This window comes from Musca autumnalis, unplaced genomic scaffold (assembly GCF_047663935.1).
Source record: "Musca autumnalis isolate F117 unplaced genomic scaffold, ASM4766393v1 scaffold_2, whole genome shotgun sequence".
NCBI lineage: Eukaryota > Metazoa > Arthropoda > Insecta > Diptera > Muscidae > Musca > Musca autumnalis.
In genome coordinates this window covers 270,883,558-270,899,019 of record NW_027411755.1, presented here as the reverse complement: position 1 = coordinate 270,899,019, position 15,462 = coordinate 270,883,558, and the positions used below count along the sequence as shown (strand labels likewise).

At 33.6% G+C, this 15,462-nt stretch overlaps 1 protein-coding gene across 17 annotated transcripts in view; it reads right to left on the bottom strand.

Annotated features, from left to right (window-relative positions):
• The window catches only part of RapGAP1 (Rap GTPase activating protein 1), a 152,868-nt gene that overhangs the window by 47,023 nt on the left and 90,383 nt on the right, over nt 1-15,462 (bottom strand). The window contains exon 1 of one of the 17 annotated variants that reach the window (XM_073965026.1): nt 8,891-9,422. The exons of the other annotated variants lie outside the window; for them this stretch is intronic. Within the exon in view, the coding sequence (XP_073821127.1) occupies nt 8,891-8,964 (74 nt within the window). The 5' untranslated portion in view covers nt 8,965-9,422. Of the gene's footprint in view, nt 1-8,890; nt 9,423-15,462 lie in introns of those variants that run through there. 17 annotated transcript variants of the gene reach the window in all.

Sequence of the window (15,462 nt, the reverse complement as noted above, 5' to 3'; positions counted from 1 at the left end):
TGGGTACTTGCGCAAGCAGACATGGCAGTGCTTGGTGTGTTTGAGAGAAAAATTCTTCGAAAGATCTACGGACCAATCTGCGTTGACGGTGAATATCGACGTCGCATGAACCACGAGCTGTATCTGCTATACAACGACATCAATATAGTTAAACGTATCGAGATGCAGCGATTGCGTTGGCTAGGCCATATCATAAGAATGAGCGATGATGAACCCGCTAAAAAGGCGTATGAATACATGCCACATGGCGGTGCACGCAGAATTGGCAGGCCAAGGAATAGATGGCGCAAACAAGTGGATGATGAGAGGAAAAGGCGCGGTATTCCAGAGTGCAAAGCAACAAGTAGAGAGGAATGGAGATCTCTTCTTAGTTCGGCCTATAGAACAAGTGTTCTGTAATGGGCCAGCTAAGTAAGTAAGTATATGGAGTTTTTCTTATGTGGTTTCTTCAAAAGATAAGTTCTACTAGTTTAGTGCTACAATATTTCTAAAGACAGCAAGACCAAATTCCTATTCGTTTCTGAGATAAATGCCTGATAAATGCAAAAAAGTGTAGATTTAGCCCGGTTTAGATGAGGCCATAAAATCCGAACTGGATCTGACAGGACAAAACCCAACTAGGGTTTTTGTAGTCTAAATATGTATTTTCAAAAAATCCATACTAGAATTTGTTTGCATTTTCAGTGTTGCATAGTGTAAGTCACTAGAATACGATTGCAAGTTATTAGGAAAGTTTTTAAAATAATAATATCTGTAAGAATTTGCAATCTGAATGCCCGGGTTCAATTCACAGGTCAGATGACATCTTTTTTGAAAATGACAAAAATTAATGTAGGCTACGTTAATAAAATAATAATTATAATAAAAAAAATAGTAAATGAAAAAGAATTAATTAAAAAAGAATTTTTTTATTTTATTTTTGTTTTGTTATTGTTACCTGTTGTGGAGTGAATTCTATGTTTGGGTTATTTTTTAAGGTTTTTTTATTATTTAATTCTTTATTTTATAAACGTATGTTTTAGTAATACTCAGGAATTGTCGCTTATGTTAATTTTGTCATCTGAAAAATGTGATGTCGTCTGACTACCTGATATTCAGTTTGCAATGCGACCATATTTAACATTGCACCACCGTCGCGGATAATTTTCAACAGAAAAATGTCTTATTTGTTCAATTTACTACAATTCAAAAAATAGATGTAAGCAATCTCATTTGTATCTAAATCAAATGGCCAACTTGGACTATGTTTACATTTACGAAATCCACTCGATTTCAACTGTGAATTCCTTTTCCTATACGTCAAATGAAAACTCATCTGAAATCGACTGGATTTCATTTGACGTTTGAGCAATGGAATTGACAGTTGAAATCGAGTGGATTTCGTAAATGTAAACATAGTGTTGGACATGTTATGGGTACTTTACACGATATGTATTTTACATATGGGTTGTCACTTTGCGTATACATTTTGTATATAAAAAGTGACAACCCATATGTAAAATACATATCGTGTAAAGTACCCATTAAATTTAAAAGGATGATTCGCGAAGGTGAGTATATATAAGCAATAAAATAATATGTCGTGAGTGAGAGTTTTTAAGAAACGGATTATGATTGGTACATGGAACGTGAGAACACTCTCTGAACCATGACGGTAGGTTTTCCCCAAAACATTGAAACCAAAACATAACTGATATAACACGGCAAAAAGACACAACAACAATCGTTTTTCCAATGTTTCTCTCGCTAAAGATATACGTTAATTTCTGTTGATATAGGAAATTTAACTAATATTCACCCGTACGGCTCGGACCCAGAATGTTTAACAAAAAAAGGTTACACTGCTTCAGAGAAAAATTTGTTAACGAAGTCATCCTTAAAAATCATTTGGGTTAATTCGGACACGTGCATGGAAAAAATAGGCAAAATATCTTCCGGAGCAGTAAAATGAAAATATATCACATTACAGATGCAGATATAAACACATTTTGGAAGGTATAATGTAGTATACTGAAGAAAATATGCTTCTTGTATGGAACAACGGCCCAAAGCCGCAATGTCAAGGAATGAAGTTGCTTAATTCGCCTAGATAGTAATCGGACTTCAATCCAATAGAAAACCTTTGCTGGAATTTAAAACAGTTCATTGGTACACTTATTCCAAAATAAAGATCAACTTTAGAATTGTATATTACTTTTGAAAATTGCAATAAACCTTTAAAAAATATGTCAATAAAAATACCAAAAAAAAAACATTGACATCGAATACTAATAATATAAAGGTTCCAAATTACAATCTATCATAAAACAATTGCATGTACTGATATAAATTATTTCCAAAATGCACTTATTATTTGGTCCATCATTATTTATCTTGAAGATCTACACAAAAATTTTTTATAAACCATTTATTATGTGGAAATTATATTTAAACTAAACTTCGTTTTGCAATGTAAACATTTCTTGAATTGAACGTGTGTATGTACAAATCTTCATATGTAAAAAATACACGTGTATAAGTGTTAGTAAGAGAACAAGCGTTTGTTTTACCAGCGAGGAGAGGAAAAGGAAGTCCCAAACAAATATTAAATATTTTGGAAAGAAAATATTACGCTCCCGATCTAATGGAATGTTGACACACAAATCATAGCCGTGAAAGGATGTTATCGCATACCGATTTCACCACTTTGTACTGTGAGAGTTGTCTGCTAGCTAATTGATCGCTCCGAACAGCTGTCATTTCAAAACTATTGTAAAGTGTACATATTATTGATGTTTGGTGGGAGTACCCACACCATATTGCGTCAACAAGCCATTCTTAATGTCGTTGCTCTTTCAGCTACTCACGTTTACCATTTATTTTTCCTGTTACACTTCTCTAGCTACTTAAGCGGATACTAATAAATTAACACCTTTGAGCGAGCAGTTGTGTAACAAATGGAAAGAATCCTCCAAAAGACAGCACAAACCTACAACAACATGATGTACAACATGGAGCTGTGTTGGTGATAGGCGAGATGCACCGCTGGCGACATGGATTGTATTGATCTATGAAACGTATCTTCCAAGTCGGCATAATTAAAAAATGCGTTTTCTGAGTTAGCAATATTTATTTTTTCTACGATATTAATTTATCATGTATCAATTTTTAACATTCATATCTCTAAAACTAAATGAGTTACAGCAAATTTAATATGAGTTTGGCATAAATCAACAAAAACGTTTTTTGAGCGTACAAAAAAAATTTAGCTCTGGCTAGCTCTTTGCAAAAGATGGTCCAAGTAGATATTTTATTTTTTGTGTACTAATCTTTTTAAGTTCGGAAGTAAAATTTCAATCGCCTACTTAAAACGCCTTTTTCTCGAAACTGGATTTTTTGAGATATAATACTCTTTGAGTAAATGGACGATATGTATACATTTCTTTCTACACAGTAGCAGAAACTGTTTCTGTGTTTCTGGACAAGCGATGTCGGCCACTAAAAAACACTTCCGTGTATAAAATCCCAATAAATCGAGATTCTTTGACGCTTTATATGGAGTAACTCCCCATTCAGTAATTGTCTGCCGATTCACAAATTTAATGCTAATTTATTCATTAATTGTAAACACGTTAAGGAGGTATGAAAAGAATGTTGATAGCCAGTTAGCAGAAATGGCCTACGATACAAAGCACTGCTTTCAAATTTCCGTTTCCACGCAGTCTACAATGTGATGACAATAAAAAAGATAAATTAAGCTCTATGTTGCTTTGAACACTGAATTGTGAGAAACGACTTCCAGAATGGGATTCAAATATAACATACATACGTACAAAAGAAATTTATGGAAGAGAAGGTATGTTTATGCTGCTGAAATGTTGGCCACACATGTTCCCATTCATTGAAATTCTTACAACAATGAGGGCGTTATTTTGAAAAGGAAATGATTCTAGGCGACTGCAGTGAGAACTTTAAAGTTTAAACGGCACAAAGTGTACTCCTTCGGGAACAATGATACACGTCTTCTGATATCCGATAAGCGATACAATTAACGGCAACGCCGTCACAGTGGGCAAATGATTGTATGTGATACACTGCATTCCCTAAGAAGAACTGATTTTAGAAAATTATTGCCCACTTCTGGAAAAGAACATTATAATATGTTCTCACACTCTCTCACGCATACACACACACAACCACTTTAAGGAAACACAAATGGCAACACTCGACACGAAGTAATGAACAAATCTAGAGCAACTTAGCATACAAATGAATGATGAAGGAGAACAATAGCGCAACAAAAAAACAAAGTAATAAAATATCAGAGAGGAAATGTCCTGCAGCGAGACTTTGTTCAGTGCTCGTTCAACCCAATCAGGTTTTACTGATAACGACTTCGGTGATACAAAGGTATTGTTTTTAAGTTTGACAATGGCAGTGCCGCTAACAAAGTCAAGACATTACCTCAGGCTAGAGTTTTACAGGAATGCTCTAGCAGACAAAACAAACATAGTTACTATATTCATTAACATTGTACTCCACAAAGTAATCGGTCTACACATCGCTTACTTACTCAAAGAGTGTCATAACCAATGGTATTTCTACTTGAAGAAACAGAAAAAACAACAAAATTTTTTACGAACCACTTCAAACTATTCTTAATTTTGTTTTGTAATAATCATCTTAATTGGAAAGTCAAAATCCAATGGTCAACTTTCAAAACGTTTTCTGTGAAATCGATTTTTTGAGTTATGATAATCATTGAGTAAAGGAGCGATTAATACCTATTGATGTCTTAGCTTTTAACAAGCAACAATCTTGGGGTGTACTCATCAAACGAAAAAGACGTGAAAATCTTAAGCACAATGAAATGCCGAGAAACCGTTAAATTTCCACAATTTGAAATACTCGTATGCCTAGTGATGAACGAATCGCTATCATCACTCACTTTCTCTTGCTGTACCACTGAAAAATGAACACCTCACCACCCTTCTCAGTCTACTCGTAGCGGAAATGGGGTGGAACCACATTTACAATTTCCTCAAGATCGCCGTTTTTACGACTCTAAGATGGTGAATGATTTTCAGGACAATGAACAAATGCAACGAAACGCAAGCAGTTGTAGAAATTTAAGGATATTAGAAAATATGGTTTACCATGTGCAAGGAAAGGGGAAAATTCAAACAAAGGATCATTTGCAGAGCCAAGTTTATGTGAAGGGTGACTGGACGTTGTTAAGAAGGCAAATAAACAAAACGGAATTTTATTTATGTGACGAAAGCACTAGAGGAGTCCGTAGGGTGGATTGCCATGAAAAGTTAACCTATGAAATATTAGCGTAAAACTCATTAGTTTATTAAGTACGTTTTCGGCAAATACATATCTTGAAAACGAACGGAAACATCAACATCAAACAAATACCCTTAAAGTTTTCTTCTTAATGAAACCGGAAAAGGGTGCCATGTAAAATTCGTCACACATAACTTTTGTAGGAATTTTACACATTTTCTTTCGGCTTTTTCTTTACAATTTTTATTGAAATGGAAAAGGATTAAATATATCGTCACCATAAATGCCCGAAGACTTATCTCCAAAAAATCAAAATTCGTTTTTTGATTGAATCTAATACATAAAACAAAAATACATGCTCTTGCAAAAATAACGACCCTGTTTAAGAAATGGTATTTCGGAAAATGAGATAACATTGCAGATTTTGTTGTAATGACGGAACCCAAAACCAAGCGTTTCCGTGTTTTTGATTTTATTACTTACTCCCATTCGAATTTGATTGATAATATCCCAAAAACTCGCCCTCATAAGATTAATATTCCACAAAACAGTTTTTATTTTATAACGCTTTTTGCTTCTCCTGTAAAATTATAATTTTGTTAGTTACGTCTTTGGGCATTTATGGTGACGATATGTAAGTACAAATATAAGAACTGTCTAAAATACTGGAGTTTAATTTGTAATACATAAGATAACAGCTGGGATATTGGCGAAGTAATTCCATTACTATAATTGTATGATCACGATTTTAAAGTTATCAACAAATACTCGTATGGCCTTAGATTTGATATAGTCAGAAGTAAGTTCGCTGACGATTAGACAACGACAACTTTCTTTAATTCCCTGATGATGACTGGAGATTCCAAACGAAATATTGGAAAATAAAACAAATTATTAAAAATAACAACATCGTTTTTTTATTTGTGCGAAGCCTGTAGCCAAACAATACGTCAAAGCGTCATCAGACAATTTCACAAGATAACAGTTTGAAGCTTTGCAAATTTAACTCCTAATGGCAATTATTTGGTGTTCTGAGCGATACTTTGTGAACATTTTTATTGATCGAACGCAATTAATATATAGTAGGACGCATAAATATATATATTAAAAAAATAATTAAAAAAATTAGTTACCGTGTTTTATTTATAAATGCACTAAAAACTAGAAAATAATGTTTCCCTTAGCCTCAATAAGTATATTGTTCTTCATGGTGGCATCTCTCAAATAAAACGCTTGCCGTTTAATTTTGTCACCATTTTTTAATTTAAATGCAAGCGTTTTATTTGAGAGATCAAATCATGAAGAATATACTTATTGAGCTTAAGAGAACAACTATTTCCTAGTTTTTAGTGAATTTATAAATAAAACACTGTAACTTAACCTTTTCAATCATTTACTTTTAAGTCTTAACCGTTTAGAATTTTTTTTTTTTAATTTTACCATTCATCGAGCGAAAATGTTCAACATGATTGCTTTGACATTTGTTTCAGTGTTCTTGACGTATGTGGAATTCATTTTGATAGTTCGCTCTTTTGCAACTTTTACCATTAAAAAAGTGCGGGAACGGAGCGTATACTTATGTTTTGGATCAAGGTACATGCATCAAGGGATATCCCTTGTTGCGCAGACTAAAATATCTACTTTTTCATGATTTTTTTTCCAAAGACACTACCAATATTTTTAGTAGTTCTCTCTCTCATCTGAAAGAGCACATCTTAAACTGCTTTTGGAATTTCTGTTGTTGAAAAATATTGCAAAGTTTTGGGATAAATTGCTACCTGTGAATCCCTTTTTGTAAAAGCGTATTGTGATCCCAACAATAGCTGGAAAACGAATGGGACGATCTTCATATATTTTTGTGGGCGTTTTAAGGGTTCTTCACTTTGAACGGTCATATCTCAGCCAATTTTGCTCCGATCGACTTGACACTAGTACTCTACACTACCTGTAGTTTGAAATAGACTAATAATTTGAAAGTGGCATATCATATTTTCAATGTGCCTTGCTTTACATACAACATAAGATTTTGTTTGCCAGTTATCTAAACAATTTTCTAATCACGAATAACGTTTTTTCCTAACTTATAGTAAAATTAATCTTTCTATATGAATTTAATAAAAATATCTAAATGTAATATTTTTGTTCCAGAGAAAATAAATTATGTTGACCTGTTCTTTGTTTCTATTTGGTGTATGTATGTATGCGGTTGCATCAACCGAACGATTAAGAGCCGGTGATCCGAATGATTGAACTGTGAACCATGCACTAGATTTGTTATTTAAGTCAAAACGTTTTCCTTGTAACTATTTTTTCATTGGAAAGGAAACAAAATTCATGGAACTAGCAGAAAACTGTTATTAGCGCCGAGAATTTTTTTTGCGAGAAAACTTAAAATTTTTTATGAAAATTATATTTTTGAGATTTTCTAAGCATTTTTTTTAAAAAATAACTTTTTTCTCTAAAACGTATAGTTTTCCTGCAATCGGGCCTTCTTTTAAAAGTTCCAAAAACTTTGGAGGGTAATATAGGTGTATCCTTACATGCCAATCCCTTGGTTTTTGATTGAGAAAATACTCTTACTATATTCCTAACAAATCCCTGACTTTATATTATTCTAACATTTTTGATTAAATTTTTATCGCATATTTAAATTTTTCATCAAAAGTCGAAAATTACAAAAAAGTCGATTTTTTTGAATAGCTTGGGTTTTTGGCCAATTGCGTGGAAATGCGTAGGTCAAATGAAGCGTTATCAGCGTGAACTTACAGATAACAGACAATACTATAACAAAATGCAAAAAACCCCACAAAAATATTCGAAAAAACCAGAGTTTTACGTCAATTTTTGCAACCATTTTTTGTGGCGTTTAAACGACCAGTGGCTTTATCTGGGTTAAAACTATTACGACGTATGGAAATTCATTACAACTTGTCACATTGTAAGCTATTGGATTTTCATTTATTCAACTTATGAACAACTTTTCTTCTGGTGTGGCCAATACGCTTGCTATATTTTCCATAGTGAATGGGCGCCCAACAAGCAATCAGCTAATAATTATGACTGTTTACATCGTTAAGTATGTTAAAGTAAACCATTCAAAATTAAATTCTTACAAAAATATATAGTAATGAATGAACACTTAAAAATGTAATAAAAATTCTATGTTTTCATGACAGAATACATTTGTTGACTGTGTGATATTTTTATGTAAACAAAAACACTACAAAAATCGATATTACATAAAATTGCAATTATTATTATTATTTTTGCTGAAGATTTTCAATTTTTGACTTATGCCGTTTTCTGTGAAATCCACAGAAATGTGGTTATGTTCTTATATAGACACTTGATGTAAAATGACTTCTAATTCCGTTTCATTTACTGTCGCACACACACACACAAATTGGCAACAACTGCGCCGTTTTCAAAACTTATTTCACTGATCATGACAATTTTTTTTTGTGGAGACAATATTTCTGCTTAGATTCAGTTCATAAATGAACTGAGAATGAACACAAAACAATACAAGCGTTGTTTAAACACTGTTCGCAACCAATCTTCGTTGATATTTTACGGAAAACACTGCAGTAACTACATACATAAATATAAAATCAATACGTACAACAACTTTTTCATATATCGCTTCCGGGCTACCAGTGTGTAGGACTCCTTGTGTCCATTGCTTATGTACTTCATTTTTCTGGTGAAAATAGTTAATCCTTTGGACTGTTAGATAATAATCCACTCACTGGACACTGACTTGTTTTAAAGTGCACGTGATATGGCTCTGTAGAATAATCCTAATCCTAATATTTTAAAATCAGGTACTTTTGTGTTCCACACAAATGAGATAACTGTTAATGTATGTCCTTACAAAGATATGTAGATGTATGTGTATTTGTGTCTTATAAATATATTGCACAGGTAAATTCACAAAAAATATCTAGTTTTCTGACTCGTTCAATTCAATTTACAATAATTTTATTATCTGTTCCGTTTCTGTTTCTTAAATATTAATCCAATGTGAATCGAAATTGTTGCTGGTGACGTCCTAACACAATATTAAATACTCGATAATTGTACGTCTTAAATTTTTAAACGCGACGATCGTACAGGGCGAACCTCTCCCAACGACTCTCTTACACTGACTAACTGACTACTTACACTCTACTTTTTATTTTTGTATTCTCCCACCGATTCCATTTTTATTCTCACTTGATAGAGCATTCAAACATTGAAGTAGCGTTGTTCGTTGTTGAGAGCTCAAAATCCATCCCTTGTTGTTCATGTTGCTTCTCTCATACCAAAGTATTACACAGGACGAAGGAGCGCGTGAGAAATGTTATGATATGTTTTTAGAGGACAACCCCTATTTATTACACACGCGAGAAAAATGTTTTGTTGTCTAAAAAAACCTTGGTGATTTTTGAAACACGGACCAGGAGAACCACGTAAAGGTTTTTGGAACCAGGGTTTTGGAGTCGGAGTCTATCAAATTTCCCTGAAGTCGGAGTCGTAAAAAAACTCGACTCCCACTGCGGGCAAAATGCTTATTATACCCTCCACCGACCATAGTATGGAGGGTATATATTTTGGAATTTTTTTGTAGGAGGTACGCGAAGGAGTTGACATATATAGTCCATATTCTAACCTGATCTATGTCTCGTAGACATATTACGATGTACAAAGTATGGACCAAATCGTTTACTGCCTTCGAGAGAATGCGCAGCATTTTAGCGATAAAATGTTTAACACGAACGAACAATTTTTCCGAACAGTTTGGAACTTTCGTGGGGGAGGTACCTGAAGGGGTGTGCCGAAGATAAACCATATATCTTCTAACATAGTATATGTTTGAACAAAATATTACGAAGGCCATATTTTGGATCAGTCCGAGAGTTATCTTGCGCTCCAACCACCACACACGGTGTCATAGGGATTTTTTGCAGGTTTCAGGCTATTTTCTCAGGAATTATAGACCTGCCCCTGATGAAACTTGTACTGTGGTATGGGGGGCAGTGAATACAAGTTGTTACAACAAAAATCAAAGCGATTCGACAACAGTCCCTAAACTGAACTTTTCCGAAATTTTGTGTAGGAGTTACCCGAAGGAGTGGGCCGATTGAGTCCATACTGGAACCTCATCTACGAAGAATGGACCAAATCGGTTACTCCTTTCAAGAGTTATCGTGAGCACAAATTTTCCGAAGATTTTCGAACTTTTGTGGGGGAGGTACCGGACCGATATAACCCATCTTCGAACTTAAACTAAGTTTGGACAAAATATTACGAAAGCCAGCCAGACATGCATGCAGACGAACGTACATTGCTAAATCGACTCTAAATTGCCTGAAACAGATTTCGTCCAAACATACTTGGGGTCTAAAACCATTATTTCGATGAGGCACATTTTTCCCGTATGAAAGTGTATATACCCTCCGTTAGCATAAATGCTGACGGTATAGTTACTTATTTGATTATTTTATCCAACGTTGCGTTGTGGTTTTCCAATTTCCTCATGGATAACTTAACCCTTTCATTGACAAAAAAGGACCTTATAGACCAATTAAACATACATCTTAAAATAATTTAGCTAAAATCTCTTACCGAACTACCTGTAATTTGACAGTTCAGGTTCCTAGTAATAACAAAACATCTCCACAAAAAACTGTCAACATAGGTCCATGTTTTAGTATAACCCCCATATAACGGTCCATCCCGATTTTTGGTTTTTTGGATTTTAACTACGATTTTTCACCCAAGTATCTGCAAATCGACATTTGAGCTTCCAAGTGGTCACAAAACTTCTCCATAGGTCCACACTATTTATTTTTTAGCATATTTAGGTATTACAAAATATCTCCGCCTTAAATTGTGGACAGGAAGGAAAGTAATTATTCCGCTTTAGTTCACAATATTGTATGGCGGAGGGTATAAAAAGTTCGACCCGGCCGAACTTAACGCTTTTTTAATTGTTTTTTCTAAGTTTATCAAAAGAATTTTAATTTTATTTTTATATGGTAGAAAAATGAACATTTATAAATTTTGTGAATCGTTTATTTATTTTATAAGAAAACTATGAGAAAACATGTAAGCAAAGGCTTTGTTATAATCATTTTTTGCTCCAATTGAACCACATAAATTTTGCAAAGAAATGCAAAGTTTCATGACAATATAATTATAATTATGATCATATTTTTTGTGGAAAATGCATGTGTTTACGAGTAAGTCTTTACCCAGCAAAAATCCTCATTAAAAACCTCCTTTCCCACCCATTATTTTAACAAGGACATGTCGCGCGACATATCTGGTTATTTTGCAACCACTGAACAAAGTAGATGGTAACCACTGAAATAAGTAGATACTGAGTAGATTCTGACTACTTATTTCAGTGGTTACAAAATAATCAGATATTTCGCGCGACATGCCCTTGTTAAAATAATGGGTGGGAAAGGAGCTTTGTAATGAGGATTTTTGCTGGGTATATCTATATGTCTTTGATATTTGGTCTGTTCCTTTACTTTTGAAAATGGTAAAACCGGCATAAGTAGTAAAAGTTTTAAAAGTAAAGGAACGCTTTTTGCGTTAAAAGTGGTAAAACAAGGGCATGTCGCACTGAATAACTAGTTATTCTACGACCAATATAACCACTAGAATAACTAGTTATTCTATGGCCAAAGGAAGTTGCAAAATAAGCTATAAGTTTAAAAAAATTATATTTTTAGAACAGTCGAGGTGGAATTTGTTTCAATATATTTTTATTTCTATAAAGAGTAGTCATTTTGTTACATATACAAATCCTGCCTGCATGAATTTCTGCAAACGACGATCCACTCATTACCATAATATGTCTTTCACTTATTACATATGGTCTAAGGATGTGATGGTATACAAATCCAAAACCTTCTAAAATGTATACGTTGTATGTGGTTTTTATACACTCAGCCTTTAGGCTAGAAGGGTATATGAAGAAAAGTCAAAAAAATGTAACATTGATGAAGCCAAGGTTTGCACTGTTATAATTCGCGAAATATTGCAGTGTACCACGAAATAAGACCATAGTTGGATCAAACGAAGTGTTTTTAATCAAAGCTCAAAAATGTGGCTAAAATAGATAAAAACACGTTGAAGCAAATGAGTTTTTTTACGTTGTTATTCGATTGGTGGTTAAACCGTTTAAATATCTGTCCAAAGTAAAAGTAGAAGAATACAAAATGAAGATTAAACTTCTAATGAATCACATTTCATAATCTCCACTACATCCACCTTTTATGGATGCTGACATTTTTAAGCCAGATTTTAGGTGTTTTTTGTATCTTTGATCTAACTGCGACGCACAGTGTCACGACCGTGGCCAAAAATGGTGAAAACTAAATACTTCGTTGAACAAATTTAATGATGGGGAGTGATAGAAAACATATTAATTAAGAAGAATCTGAATTTTGGTACTGATACGTGAAGTAGTTTTTGCTATATGAGGATTTAAATCCGACAATTTTAGTTAATACGTATTTTTGTGTGTTTTTTTTCTAAAACTAAAAATTATATTATGCGTTAATATTTAAAATTTAAAAGTAACGGTCGCTGCAAAAATGGTTCCTAAGTTCTCTTGGGATGTAATAAACTTGGCTACACTTTTGTTTGCATGTAAATATTAATCATATGGTGTTTACATTTACCCAAACATGTATTACTAGGATTATTAATTTTCTGAAGCAAATTTTAAATTGAGTGGAGTGGGAAAAAAATTGTATAAAAGTGTATATCGGTATTTTTTGCTGTATGAGTAGTAAAAAGTGAGTACATCAAATATATAAAGGTCCCAGCTGCAGAGGTTTGCAGACGAATGTGTCACTTCTCTTTTTCAGCGACCACCTCACTGAGAGGATACCCCCTTTTTAACAAATCGTTTTGCGGTGTTGGCTATAGCCCGAAAACGAATGAACCGATCATCATATATTTTTGTGGGCTTATTAAGTACCTAATATTCTTGCTTTAAAACGAGAGAATTTTTAAAAATATCAATTTTTAAATCCCCACAAGATTAAAAACGCAGATGCATTCGTTTTGGGATAAATAAGCTAACATTAACAAAAATTTAGGTGTTCTATTCTACTGACGCGGAGTGTATGTACATATTTTTAAAATATTTTTCCGATGCATAAACAGCTTAAATTTTATTAAAACACGTTGCAATCCAGCAAATTTTGAGAATTCTTTCTTAATTTCCGCGAAAATTTACAACTTTTTCACTAAAGTTATGGGACCTCAGTAAACACATAGTATGTAGGAAGCCATATATTAACACTGTTTCTCAATATAATGAATAGCGTGTTTATAAGATTTTTTCTTATAATCAGAATTGAAACCGCCATAACTTTTGCGCGCAATAACCAAAATTAGTATCTCGAACAGATTTGAGAATGGGAATTTTTTCTCAATCCATGTACCAAAAATCTTTCATGTAGCTTCAAAATCAAATTCTAATTTTTTTCAAATTGAATATTAAAAATTTTTGACTTTTCCTCATATACACTTTGATACGAAAAATGTCTGTCTGTCTGGCTTGTGCGCACGATAACTCTCGAACAGTTCAACCGATTCGAACTAAATTTTGGGTATCGTAATATTTTGTCCAATCTTAGTTTAAGTTCGAAGATGGGCCATATCGGTCCACTCCTTCTGGTACCTCCCCCACAAAAGTTCAAAATTTTTCTGTAAAATGGTCTGAGCGATAACTCTCGAAGGGAGCAATCGATTTGGTCAAAACTTTGCACATCGTTTTATTCCTTCCAGATATAGATCTGGTTGGAGTATGAATCTATCCACTCCTTCGGGTACCTCCCACACAAAATTCGGATAAAGTGAAGTTTAAGGGCTCCTCTCGGATGGTTTTGCATTTTTTTCAGTAAGTTTTCCTTGCGGATCCCTTTATGAAGGTACAATTTTTTTCTTGCGGAAGTCCATACGTCCTGAGATATTGGCCTAAAGCTCCAAAAAAACCTTGACGGCACCGACCAAAATGGCAAATCCACAAGATAATCCTCGCAGGGAATTTCTGATTGGTGTGGGCTTTGCACATCGTATTATTTCATCCAGTCATGTATCAGGTTGGAATATGGATTGTATGGGTCCACTCCTTCGAGTACCTCCCACACAAAATTCGGATGAAGCTAAGTTTAATTTAATTTAAACTTATTTTAGCATAATTTAATATTTTGAGTCCTTTATGAGGAAGTTTGGTTGCCAAAAATGTTTGGTATACGTAAATGATTTGGTATAAGTCCACGTTACGGTACCTACAGATTTTAAAGCAAACTCGTGATATAAAATCAATATATTTTATATACCGCATAACTATTGTGTTTGGTTTAGTTTTGTTGTTTTTTCTTCGTCAGTGGCTGAGGGTATTTCTCCGCCAGCACAGCTGACTGATGCGTACTTACTTGTTATTGCGAATTTAACTCATATTGACCAAAACTTTATTATAATTTGAGGAAACTGAAAAACTCAGAGATAATAATATCGTCGTCTATGGATTTATCGACGGAAACTTGTTTTGTACTTCGCTCCTGCAATAACATCGAAATATTGGGGGTTATTCTGAACGAAAATTCCCCGTGAGTTTTTGTCTTTACGCCGTTTCAACTTAAGGGAGAAAGTGGAAAAACTTACGGGAATTGTTTTTTCAGAATAACCACAATTAAAAGATACGATCTTTTCATATCTTTTAAGACAGATAAGGAATACATTTCTGGAAAAATTAAAGGTTTTTTCAGAATTTCAGACGCTGTGTGAGTTACGTCTTTTGGTATTGTTTTTTCGTAAAAGCCAAAAGGCACAACTTACAATTTGTTGAAAAAACTGGTGTAAATGAAAAGTTATAATCAATTTACAACAACTCATTGGCCTAGTTAGGCGAACTTTAAACAAGGTACCTGAAGGTGTTGTGTTCAATTCCCAGTTTTAAGGGTGATATTTCAATGGACTTCGATGAGGTGAACTGTCTATTCCAACTACCACTCTAATTACTTATGATTTTAATTGTGTTAGAGGAGATTTAAAACATCTGATATTAAACCTTATATTTATGGTTATATTTAAGTCAATTTATCCACAAAATACAGAGAATATAAATTAAGTGATGTGTGACATTTGAAATGTAGCTTTTAATTCTCATAAGGAATGTTTTCA